The 12,740-nt window shown below is 43.6% G+C and overlaps 1 protein-coding gene across 1 annotated transcript in view; it reads left to right on the forward strand.

Annotated features, from left to right (window-relative positions):
• The window catches only part of LOC144889029 (muscleblind-like protein 1), a 57,177-nt gene that overhangs the window by 14,293 nt on the left and 30,144 nt on the right, over positions 1-12,740 (forward strand). Inside the window, exons 3-8 of the mRNA XM_078768838.1 lie at positions 2,817-2,940; positions 3,243-3,406; positions 6,303-6,479; positions 7,731-7,988; positions 9,642-9,878; positions 12,270-12,417. Coding sequence (XP_078624964.1) covers positions 3,248-3,406; positions 6,303-6,479; positions 7,731-7,988; positions 9,642-9,878; positions 12,270-12,417 — 979 coding nt within the window. The 5' untranslated portion in view covers positions 2,817-2,940; positions 3,243-3,247. The remainder of the gene's footprint in view (positions 1-2,816; positions 2,941-3,242; positions 3,407-6,302; positions 6,480-7,730; positions 7,989-9,641; positions 9,879-12,269; positions 12,418-12,740) is intronic.

Genomic DNA, 12,740 nt, shown 5'->3' on the forward strand with positions numbered 1-12,740 from the left:
AGGGGCTCCCAAATCGGCATTGGTTGGAACTACAACCTCGAGATGACCGTCAGCCTACTCAGGGCTATTTTCCTTTTCATTTTCGAAGTTCAAAAATCGTCATGTTTAAAACCGAGTGCCTTTTGAGGGATTCTTCCCGAACCTCAGACCGCCTTTGTTTGGACCGAGGTTTGTTCCTTGTGGTTTTGCAATATATTTTATTACCTCCGCCACCGAAGGTGGATGGAGGTTTTCTTTTCACACCTCAAATATATATCTCAAAAAGTTGTGGACAGAATGATTAGTTGACAATTTGGCAGAGAAGTAGTTTATGTGACGAGGACGAAATGATTAGATTTTGGTGAAGATCCGGATTCACATCCGGCTAGTACAATTTTGTAAATGATTCTTCACCATTGGGAGATTGGGCCAAAAACGATATACCCTCGGACCCCGCTGTTCGCGGGGGATATTTTCCTGGAAAATCTGCGAATATTGAAACTCGCGAATAGTGGGGCATTGTTTCAATGGAAAAAGGGGGTATAGGTTCCCGAGTCACTAAAATCCACGAATAGAGAGGACCAAACCACGAATAGAGAAGCAAAATCCGTGAATAGCGAGGCAAATCCCACGAATGTCGATGATAATTAATCTGCGATGGTTTTATAAATACCGTATGTGGAGCTAATGGCTTGTGAAAAATGTTTTTTTGCGCCCCTGAAAAATTGCGAATTTGCAGAACACGGCCGTGAATAGGAAAAAAAACCCCGCAAATTTGCGGGACACTTTTCCGCAAATAGAGAAACGGGTCACATTTTATCACCCGCGAATAGTGTAACCTTGAATAGCAGGGTCCGACAGTATAGCAGGATATCTCAAGTTATGGGCGGATTTGCATGAAAGTTGGTGGACCGGTTGGGCGTATGACAAGACTGAATCGATTCGATTTTGGTGTCGATCTGAATATGGATTCGGATACGAGAGTTATTTAATTTTTGAAGTGATTCTTCACCATTGAGAGATCGGACGAAAAGTCATATATAACATGATATTAAGCAAGACCGAAAGTCTAACAGTGCCGTAGCCGGGCTTGTTTGATACTTTAGTTGAAGATAGACGTAATGACATAGCGTGACAAAAACTGCCGCTACTTTAATACAGAGAAGATATATTTTAACCTCCAGTAACTTTGCAGTCACTACGAAGGGATTAGTGTTACGATTACATTTACTATAATATTAACGTTATGTTATCATTATTACGAAAATGATATTACTAAAAAAAACCGAGGCTAATTCCTTACTTCCGCGGTTACACCTTATCATTGATTCATGAACCATACACCGACCACTTCAATCCATTAACTTTCCATTCACGACATTGGGATTATAGTGTTATGGTTATATTTTATGTATTATTACGATTACGAAAACGATAGTAATGAAACGATACAATACTGTATTAAGAAACCTGGACTTAATTTGTCCGAAGCGGTCCGAAGGTGAGGCATGAAGCCGAAGGCCTATACGTGCCGTATTGTTGCAAGACCCATAACGTCTATGCTTTTGATATTTGATGGTCATTTTCACAATCGGTTTGTTTGTGTTTCACACTGAATGAAAAACGTAAAGGTAGGGTATGGCGATTGTTATATATGACAGGTTCGACGATATGTTCGGCCTGATCGAAATTGGAATTAAAATGGCGGTGTGCGGAGTCGGCCACTGTAATGACATCAGACATAATCACATCACCCTGTCATGTGACCAGATCCTCAGCTCTGATTGGTATACATTTGAGGGGACATATGTCGTGGGTTTCATTCCCTTTCCCTGGAATAAGCGCCTTGTCGAACTCGGACAGTGTACAAGAGGTTTATTATAGATAATAATACATGCATGGAAGATGTTGGCGTGGCGTAGAAGCCACGTGTATATGTGGCGTATACACTATATGTAACATCACAGTGACATCATGGTCCTCCACAGTTGGCCCCAACATCTCGGCGGATCACAACCCGTAGTCGGCTTAATATACTTTCCTCCAGGACCAAGGAACTCAAAACAACATCCTGTGTTCATCCATTCCCAAAGACACAGACTGCCGCCCTAAAGAGAAACTATACAAAGTTGACATGGCAGGATAAGCCTCATTCGGAAAGAATGTTTCGCCAAGGCCAAGCATGGGATATTGTGTCAACAGTTTCTCAATGTCAGACAACCAGCCGCCAGGGAAATAGGTCACAGTACCTTTCAGCCTTTCAGCCCCCATCAGGATAGGGACTTGATGAAATCCCCTACACATACATACATACGGACGGACAAACACTGTTCTAGACGGCTTTGCCCGATGGGCTACACCGTAAAAAGTTGTGGACGAGTTATGATTAAATTTGGTGGACGAGTTGGTGAGGTGACAAGAACAAGCCGATTAGATTTTGGTTCAAGTCTGAATCCTGATCCAAAATCCTATTCGACCGATCCATTGATAGGTCGAATCCAGATCCGGCCTATCAGTGGGATAGAAACCATAAACTGTTCAGCCTGGTGGAGGTATGCGCTCGACCGAGTGCCCTTCTAGTTAATTTATTTATTTCTCCTCATTTGTTTATTATTTCCTTAAGATTTCTTTATTAATATTTTTAAACATACTCATTACCCAGGTATTTCTGCTGTCTCTAGATTTTATTTTGTTCTCGCATCTCGTGCTTATTCTGTGGTTCAGCTTTGGATCGTACCTGTTTTTAGATAGCTTGTGCACGTCTCATTTTCCATTATGTGTTGTGACGAACTTTTCCCGTCCTTTCCATCATACGTTTTTATCTGTGTCCTTCGCAGTTGATGAAGCCACCTGTACATGCAGGCCTGAACACGCCGGCGGGAAGAAGCAGCCTTATTGGAAGATCTGGGCAGACGCTGCTCTTCTCACCCTGCCTCCGTCCCCACCATCAATCACGTGAATGTATGTTAGGGAATTTTGTATCAAAATTGGTGCACTATCAAGATGGGTGAATGCAATTCTAGAACTAATTTGAAATTGAATCGTCATTGGGTAACATCACGAGGTAATTACCTGCTCTCCTAGTATGTGTGGTGAGTATCAAACTCTACCAGTGGTGGCAGGAGAGACATGCGAGGTGGGAGTTTAATACTTTGAAGGGCCTCACATTTCCCTTCATCCAGGATTGAAGAATCGCCTTGATAGCGGTTTTTTTTTCAAAGGAGTCCATTTTCCTGTCCAAGCGTTTGCTTTATGGTTCTCAGGAGGCATGGCTTTGAGAGACACACGCTGGTTGACCTTGGAAGTTTGCCGCGAGTACCAGCGTGGGACTTGCAGCCGCATGGACACAGAGTGCAAGTTTGCACATCCACCAAAGTCGTGTCAGGTGGAGAACGGCCGTGTCGTGGCCTGCTTCGATTCCATAAAGGTAGGCCACATGTTACCGGCTAACTATGCGCAATAAAGATTTATTCTCATCTTCCAACTAGCTTATGAGAAAAAAAAATTGCTTGTCCAATACCTCCAAAATGTACCTTCATCTAAGTTGTGCATCAGTCAATTATAGGTACTAGTGAGGTACCCGAGCTACGCACGGGTGGGATGCCAGAAGCAAACAGACATTGCAGAAACGGCGAATGCTAAACCATGAAACCAATAAATTTCACGTTCCTGTGGCACCTTCAGTCGCACGTCAGACATGGGCAGCAAGTTCGTGAAGGACTTCCATGAAAAACGTACCCGTTCGCAAACAAACGGGTACGTTTGTTCCATTCCCAGTCAATGGCGAATCTGCATATGGTGATCCGCGAATTTCACGTTTAGAAAGTAGAAACCGTCACGGCATTTCGTCATTCACTTGAACTCGATATCTCTTTTTTCATTCCAAACAGCATAACTCCAATCACAAATTAAATAAAATTAATCTAAAAAATAAACTTTTAACAACATTCGTGACATAAACAAATATTTAAATCCTGATGTGAAGTTCCGTACGGTTGGGTGAATAAAAAAAAAAAAAAAACCACCTTTAGAGGCCATTTTTCCCCGCAAAGCGGGGGTTGGCCTTTTTCGGGAACCGTGGTTGTTGTTGTTTTTCGGTCCCCTATTTGAAGCAATGTTTTACGGCCGGATGCCCTTCCTGACGCCAACCCTTTTTGCCGCCTTTAACGACAAACAGGGAATTACCAGTGAACTGGTACTCGATTAGCCGACCTCGGAAGGATGACAGGCTGAGTCAACCCCCCTGGCGTTAATTCAGCGATCGACCGGGATTCGAACCCAGGATCCTTGGATCCTAAGCCGGCACCCTAGCCGCTAGCCCAACATGGGTGAATACAATGACGAATTCAAAATCGTAATTGTATTCACTCAATTCCAATCATCAATTGATACTTTAACAAAATACTGTTTTAAATGACGGTTGTATTGGGATATTATCAAACCCGCTCATTGCCGTAATCTGCCCACTTCCGCATTTGCAGCAGGTTCATAATTCTCATCAAAATCTAAACAGTATTTGTAGAATTTCAATAAAAGCCACATCACTGTTCATATCGGTAAATATTATTCCATCGTGTTTGGAAAAACTGGAAAATTGGAAAAATCGGAAAATTGGAAAAACAATATAGCCTATTTTACTCCAGGGGGCCTCGGGATTACCCACCCAAAATATCGTTGCAATCGGTTCAGCCGTTTTTGCGGTACCTGGGAACGGACAGACGGACATTTGGTGAATTATAGTAAGGTAATGTGGAGCCCCACTGCTCAATTGCATGGTATTTTGGGGCTTGTCGTAACCCTTTTGATCTGCAGAGAAATGGTAACTCAGCTCCAATTCCAAAAACCAAGAATGGCTAGACGTGATAAAAAGTGAATTTATGTTTTTACCTTTGACCCCGATGAAAAACATTCACCACTTTGATGAATTTCATAGTAACTAGTACACCCATTCCCTACGGGAGTGGCAGAAAGGGTTATGTTTTTATCCTCTTTGGTGTATATCGATTAAAGTAGAACAAGGTGCGGGCCTTAAGAACGTCGGGTTTCCTCCCTTTTAGTTTCTTGTTAACTCCCGAGGTTGAGCCGAGTTACTGTAAACCGACGCGAGCAGACTCTCGGTTCCTTATTGTGATTTAATAATTAATTAATTAATTAATTCACCCAATACCGACTTCTTTCCTGGAAGTCCTAGCAGTGTCCATGTGTTTTTTTTTACCTCTCCTGCCCCTTACCCCCCTTCCCACGCCTCCTCCCCCCCAAGCCCTCTCCGTCCCACAGATCTCCCGATTTCCCTGCTCTACTGTTGTACTTGTGTGCTTCCCCCTCTCTCCCCATCTTGTCTACCGCTCCCCTTATTATATGTTTTATTTGTCTGTTTGATTTTTTGTGTGATTAATGTTGGCTCTTTCACGAGACTCGATCTTGTATTCAAAAAAAAAAAAAATTATCCACAAAGGGGTGAACGTTACTTGGTTTATATCTCCTCCAGGGACCAATTAATTACCGGAAATGTTTCCTGCATGCAGGAGATGGAATGATTTGTCAAAAGATGTAATGACAACAGGAAGTCATTACAACGAAACTTGGGCAGATCCAGCAAACAAAGATAAAGAGTAGGAAAGGAATGACACAAACGTATTGTACAGTGAAACTAAAACCCTCTATGGCATCACACTCACTCACTCGTACCGAAACAATGGGGAAAAGGCAAGGACTTTTCAGAGGTCCCTTGGCGCTCTTCGTGTTGCAGCCGGACTCCACAAACCCAGGTCACCCCGCAGCACCTCGGACCGGCCGTAACTGCGACTCGACATGATTCTGACTCCCAGTGACTTCTCGAACTGGTGGTAACTGGCTATTTCACCTGCATGGCCATTTCTATCTTTACCCGTGACCCACCAATGGAAACGTCTGCCCTGTTTGGCAGTTTAGTATTCTCGTGGGTGGCCGTTCAGTGCCCCACATTCGTCGGTGGCCGTTGGTGCCATTACACATGTGCCTGTTCGAACCGGCATCATAGTTCTGAACAAGGTGGGCCACGTGGGAGGTTTGTGTGTACGCGCACAAAGCACTATATCTTGTCCTGCGCTCACTTAACTCAGATACCTGCCTGACCTTGTCTGACAGGAAGGTGCATACAATTTACAATCCTGGCCTGACCGTAGTCTCTATCGGTAACAGCACCACCTTTCTAGATTCTAGGTTTCTTAACCTAACATGTCCCTCGAGTACACAAACCATGCTACGTTAACGGTTCTAACTAGCCTTCCTGACCTCCCCACGCCCCACCACACGCGTAACGATGTGTTTGATTCTTGTTTCAGGGCCGCTGTGCCAGAGAAAACTGCAAGTACCTGCATCCTCCTCCACACCTAAAAACTCAGCTTGAGATCAATGGGCGTAACAACCTGATTCAGCAAAAGAATGCTTCCGCTATAGCGCATCAGATGCAGATCGCTGCTGCCACGGGGTTCATGCCCAATGTGTCGATGCCGGCAGTGGTATGTTTTCACCTTCTGATATTCAAAACTGAAGGCACCTCCAACTGGTGCAGCCGTTCATTTGGTGAAGTTATTCGACGTTTCGACCATTGAGTGGTTTCATCTTGGACTGTGCAGGCATTGTGTGCCACGACTTATGTACCTTCTCGGTGGGGATTGTCCATCATGTGACCGCGATAATCAAATTCTGACACCTAACGCTGCCGTCATGATTGCCTTGAGGATCGGGAGGATATTTGACGCTAACAGTTGCATGGTCCCGGATGATGAGCACTTCACGGTCGAAACGTCGGGTCTGAGCATTGACTATTGGCGACTGTACTTATTGGTGGTGCCTTTGGTTTTGAATATGGATCTTCGCAACCACAGCCAGTTTGTTATTTTTTCACCATTCGCGATGTTATTTTCTGCCATGTAAAAAAAAGAAAAAGAAAAGGGATCAACAGGTACAAAATGATTATTTATGATGAAACCTGTAAGGCAAAGGATCGGGAATTCCACGTAAAGCCGGGGCCGACGGGTTGCCCAAATTTGTCACCTTCTGTCGTTAATCATGTCACATGATCGGCATTAGCCAATATAATCTCGAGATCTTGTTTATTCTTGTTCAAACCTGCCTACATTGTCCATGGGCTGGTGCATGATCCTGGATGTTACCGGTTTTATTTTACCATTGTCCAATTTTTTTTTTTTAAAGGGAAATTGCAGTGAAATTGTGTTGGCCTGGACAAGCTCGTAAAGCACCAAAGATGAGATGTTGTAGCAGGAATTGATAGAGTTCGAGCTCGAACACCAATAACTGTAGTGGTAAAATTCTGCTGAAAAATTTGAGTCCGACACTTAAGAAAAACATGTTTAACAAAGAAAATACTCGCAAGGCGTTTAAACGCCAGTTGCCAAACTCACAATATTAAGTGGAAATTGGAGATTTATTTATTTTTAAATGCAAATTACATTTGAGATTTAATAATAAATATATCGACCGTTTGGTACCGGATTGTACCCATCATCTTGGAGTGAAAGAATGGCAGGCCTAGCGGATTATTACTGATGGGGTATGCATGCTGCCATCCTTGTCCATACTGTGCACTGAAACGATAGATGTACAATTTTGCCGAAATGGTGATTTGTTCCTCTCCACCATTGGTTTTTGCTCTCCTTCTCTCCAAAATCAACAGCTCCCATAGCTTCAGCTTAAGCCTCAACCGATGTGCGAATGTTTTTTTTTTTTTTCTCTGTGTTTCCTTGCAGCCGATGTTTTCTATGTCTTCTGGAATACCTGCTGCTCAATCAACCGCTTCCAGTTCGCAGTTCAACCACTACCTGAGTGCAGTTTCTCCAGGCGTCGGCATCCTACATCCAAGTGACTTGCAGCTTGGAAGCACGGTACTTGTGCCTGGAGCAGGTGGCATGGCTGGGTCCATACACCCGTGTCTGGGTAGCACGCCGGCTTCTGCATCAGGCTCCAGTACCTCTGGACACAAGCTACTGCGGAGTGATCGTCTGGAGGTAGGTTTTGTGATTGTTTTTTTGATTTGCATTGATGTATAATCTTTATTTTATTTTATTTTAATTTTTTTATAAATAAAGTTTGTGCTTTTTTAGAAATTACATTTGATAATACTAGTGACAATACTGCTAGTGAGGTACCCGTGCTACGTTGGAGAAACATCGGCTGCTACGCACGGGTGGGAGGCCAGAAGCAAACAGACAATGCAGAAACGACGAATGCTAAGGCATGAAACCAATAAATTCCACATTCCTGTAGCACCTTCAGTCGCACGTGAAGGACTTCCATGAAAAAGGTGAAGGACTTCCATGAAAAACTTACCCGTTCGCAAACAAACAGGTACGTTTGTTCCATACCCAGTCAATGGCGAATCTGCATATGGCGATCCGCGAATTTCACGTTTAGAAAGTAGAAACCGTCACGGCATTTCGTCATTCACTTGAACTCGATATCTCTTTTTTCATTCCAAACAGCATAACTCCAATCACAAATTAAATAAAATTAATCTAAAAAATAAACTTTTAACAACATCAACAACAACATGCATTTTAAGGCCATTTTCCCTGCTTGAGCGGGGGTTAGCCTTGCGGTCCCCATGACAATCTTCTCCATATTGCCCTATTTTCTGCATCTCTCCTTGTTAACCCCCTTGCCCGCATTACTTCTTCCACCATCTTTAGCCAAGTCTTTCTCGGTCTTCCCCGTCCTCTACTTCCTTCTACATTCATTTCCATCACTCTTCTCAACCAGTCACTTTCATCCTTCCTCAACACATGACCAAACCATCTCAACCTGTTCCTCTTCACAGCATCAATCACAGGCTCTATTCCCATCATCTTTCGCAATTCATCATAAAATAAAAACTTTTATTGTGTTGTTTTTATTGCTTATATATTTTATATTCAATAAAACTTTTAAGAACATTCGTAAATATTTAAATCCTGATGTGAAGTTCTGTACGGTTGGGTGAATACAATTACGAATTCAAAATCGTAATTGTATTCACTCAATTCCAATCATCAATTGATACGTTAACAAAACGATTAACACGATTAACGTTTAACAATTTAACATTATGATTGAATGACGGTTGTATTTGGATATTATCAAACCCGTGCATTGCCGTCATCTGTCCACTTCCGGATTCGCGGCAGGTTCATAATTCTCATCAAAATCTAAACAGTATTTGTAGAATTTCAATAAATGCCACATCACTGTTCATATCGGTAAATATTATTCCATCGTGTTTGGAAAAACTGGAAAATTGGAAAAACAATATAGCTTATTTTACTCCAGGGGCTCCCAGGATTACCCACCCAAAATTTTGTTGTGATCGGTTCAGCCGTTTTTGCGGTACCTGGGAACTGACGGACGGAGGGACAGACAGACATTTGGTGAATTATAGTAAGATTAATACAAGGGGGTGGGGGTAAAAATGTATTTTATGTCAATCGGCCCGAGTTTCCGAGAGAACTGAAATAAAATGTTTTTCTCCATGGTCCACAAATAGAGAAACGGGTCACATTTTATCACCCTCGAATAGCGGAACCCCGAATAGTGGAACCGCGAATAGCAGGGTCCGCCAGTATAGCAGGATATCTCGGGTTCGTTTTCTCTTTTCATCTCATCGTCCGTGGTGTGCTCGTTCGTAGGTTTGTCGTGAATTTCAGCGTGGATGCTGCGGCCGAGGTGAGACGGAATGCCGTTTCGCTCACCCGGCCGACAGTGTGGTGGTTGACTCGTCCGACAACACGGTGACCGTGTGCATGGATCACATGCGAGGGCGGTGTGCGCGCGACCACTGCAAATACTTCCATCCGCCCTCGCATCTTCAGGCCAGGATCAAGGCTGGGCCGAGTGGCGGGCAGGCGGCGGCCGCCATTGCTATGGTGAGTACCGTTAGCGAGGATCGGTGGCTTTGGCATGCCGGCCTTTTTCATGGCTGTGCAACAGAGTTACGGCTGCTGCACCAAGCAAACAGGTGCAGATACCTGTGACGTCGAGCACGCTCCAAAGTTATTTACATAGGATCTGTGCAAAGATAAACAATCTTACGTGCTACGTCTACCATCTGTTCTTTCTTTTTTTCAATTTCACCTCAACCATCCATTCCCAGCCACCCCATCCCACAAACACAAACCGTTCCATAGATGGTCCCCTATCAAAGTCCACAATCATCTAGTCGGTAACAGTAGATCATCTAGTCGGTGTTCCGTCAACTGTCGGAGTAAAAATGGATACTTTTCATCTCTGGACCAATGAGGAAGTAATTTTAATCTTCAAGTTCCTCATCTTCATCACTGAGGTATGGGATTGAACGGTAAACTTAGGTTGTGGTGCTGCAAAAGCGTTGTGTTGCTACATGGAATGTATGGATGGAATGCTGGGCCTCCTGTCCCACGTGTAGTCATGCCAAGTCCTCCCTGTAGATTTTTTTTAATTTTTATTTTTTTGCTTGAGTTCACTCATTCCAGAAGGTCAGTGCCATGGGTTTCTGAAAGTTGGTGTACGGTGGTTCGTGAGGAACCTTGGAGGTACAGGACGGGGTTGCTACTCCTGATGAACCGCCGTTATTCCCTCGGTTCACGGTGACCTACGGTGCTGCCCCGTGCTTCGATAATCGTGACTGCTTCCTGTTTTGTTGTTTATTTTTGTTTCCTCCCCAAATCCCTCGCCTGCACATTGCCACCTCATGCCGCTCCTCCGCTTGCCTCCTGTGTTAACCTGCTTGACTGCCGCCCATTGCCCCACTGTGCCTGCACAACCTGCTTATAAAGCCTCCGCTGCCTTCCCGGTCGCTCAAACGACCCTTCGAGGCAACCCTTGACCCGGTACTTTCACAAGTTTTGTTTTGTTTTTGTTTCTCTGATCAAACGTCATTGAAATCTTTATTTGTTGCAGATGAGTTGTATATTTATGATTTTCAATCTCCAGTCCAAAATGTTAATTAATCCCGGATTTGGACCTTCATCCTTCCTTTTTCATTTGTTGCTTCTTAGGATTTTGTTGATTTTTTTTCCCCCTGCCAGGTAAACTCTGTCTTTTCCAGAAGCGTGATCTTGATGGCAGCAACCTTGGCTGTGTTGTCCATCCTTAGCTTGATCATGCGTTTTAAAACGCCATCTTGTGTTTTTGACATTAACCCTCAAGATGGAGATCAAAAACCAAAAGCAGCGGCAGGGTGAATTTTTACCGTGGTGACATCCGTTCTTTGAACGCCTCAGGGTGCATTTTTTGCTTCTTGTTTTGGTCCGGAAGTATTCCACGACCTCATCAACAAGCACTCTGCTGCTTTGCCCTCCCATGCGCTTCTTTACCTCCGCCACCAAAGGTGGATGGAGGTTATGTTTTCACCCCTGTCTGTTTGTCTGTCCATTTGTCTGTCCATTTGTCTGTCCATTTTCTGCCCATTTGTCTGTCCATTTGTCTGTCTGTGAACTGTCTGTGAACTGTCTGTGAACTGTCTGTGAACTGTCTGTGAACTGTCTGTGAACAAAATATCTCAAAAAGTTGTGGACGGATTTGGACGAAACTTGGTGAACAGGTTGTGTGTTTGACAAGGATGAATCGATTCGATTTTGGTGAAGATCTGAATATGTATTCGGATATGAGAATTATTTGATTTTTAAAGTGATTCTTCACCTTTGGGAGTAGGGCCAAAAACGATACATGGCAGGAAAATCTCAAAAGGTTGTGGACGGATTTGAACGAAACTTGATGGACAGGTTGTGTGTTTGACAAGGATGAATCGATTCGATTTTGGTGAATATCCAGATCTGGATCCAGCTGGAAGAATTTATTAAGTGATTCTTCACCATTGGGAGATAGGGCCAAAAACGATACATTGCAGGATATCTCAAAAAGTTGTGGACGGATGATTTTGATTAAATGTGATTCTGTATTGTGATTTTCTGGTCTACTCTGGGATACAAAACGTAAACTGTTCACTTGTCGGAGGTATGCTCTCAACTGAGGACCGTTCTAGTTTGCACTTTTGATCATTTTGTGCTGATTCTTTAACAGGGCTCTGGTGGGTTTAACTTTGCTGCCGGGGCCCAAATTTTGTGTTCAATAGTTGACATCTATTCACTAGCTTTGAGTTTTAGTAAATATTAACATACGTGCTGTTGTGCTCACAGTTCTAAAATATATTGGTTAAAAAAGGAACGAGTTCACACTTCGACCTGTTCCAACATGCTGAGATCTTTTTTTTGTTTAGTTCATGCATCTTCCCTGCTTCCTGTATTTGGCACGACAATTTTGCCGGTTGTGTTGCCCAGGGTCTGCCAGCAGGTTTCCTCACGACCTTGCCCAAGCGACCTACGTTAGACAAGGCCAATGGGGCTACCATAGGCTTCAGTTCGAGTATGCTTCAATATCAACAAGCTCTTGCCAGCATGCAACTCCAACATCAATTCCTTTCGCCAGGTAAGGCCTGCATCAGCTCGTCAGATTCGAGTCTGGCTACTGGTTCCAAATAATGAACTGAACTGGAAATTGTTCTGGAAATTATCGGTGATGGTTTATTGAACATTGTGCTTATTTGGATTAGGGAAATGTTTGAACGTTACAAAATAGTTATTGGTGTTAGTGGTTTACGAGATAGGGTGTAAGGCCCAAACTCGTGTGGCTGCCGTTTTTGATTACCTGTTGCTGGGAAATTGTCCAATCGGACAACGTCTCATCCTCCCTTGTGGATGGAGCCCATCACATGAGACCCCAAAAGGGCTGGCCCCTACATTTTGATTTGA

The sequence above is a fragment of the Myxine glutinosa genome, unplaced genomic scaffold, assembly GCF_964187855.1.
Source record: "Myxine glutinosa unplaced genomic scaffold, kmMyxGlut1.1 SCAFFOLD_593, whole genome shotgun sequence".
Taxonomy (NCBI): Eukaryota; Metazoa; Chordata; class Myxini; order Myxiniformes; family Myxinidae; genus Myxine; species Myxine glutinosa.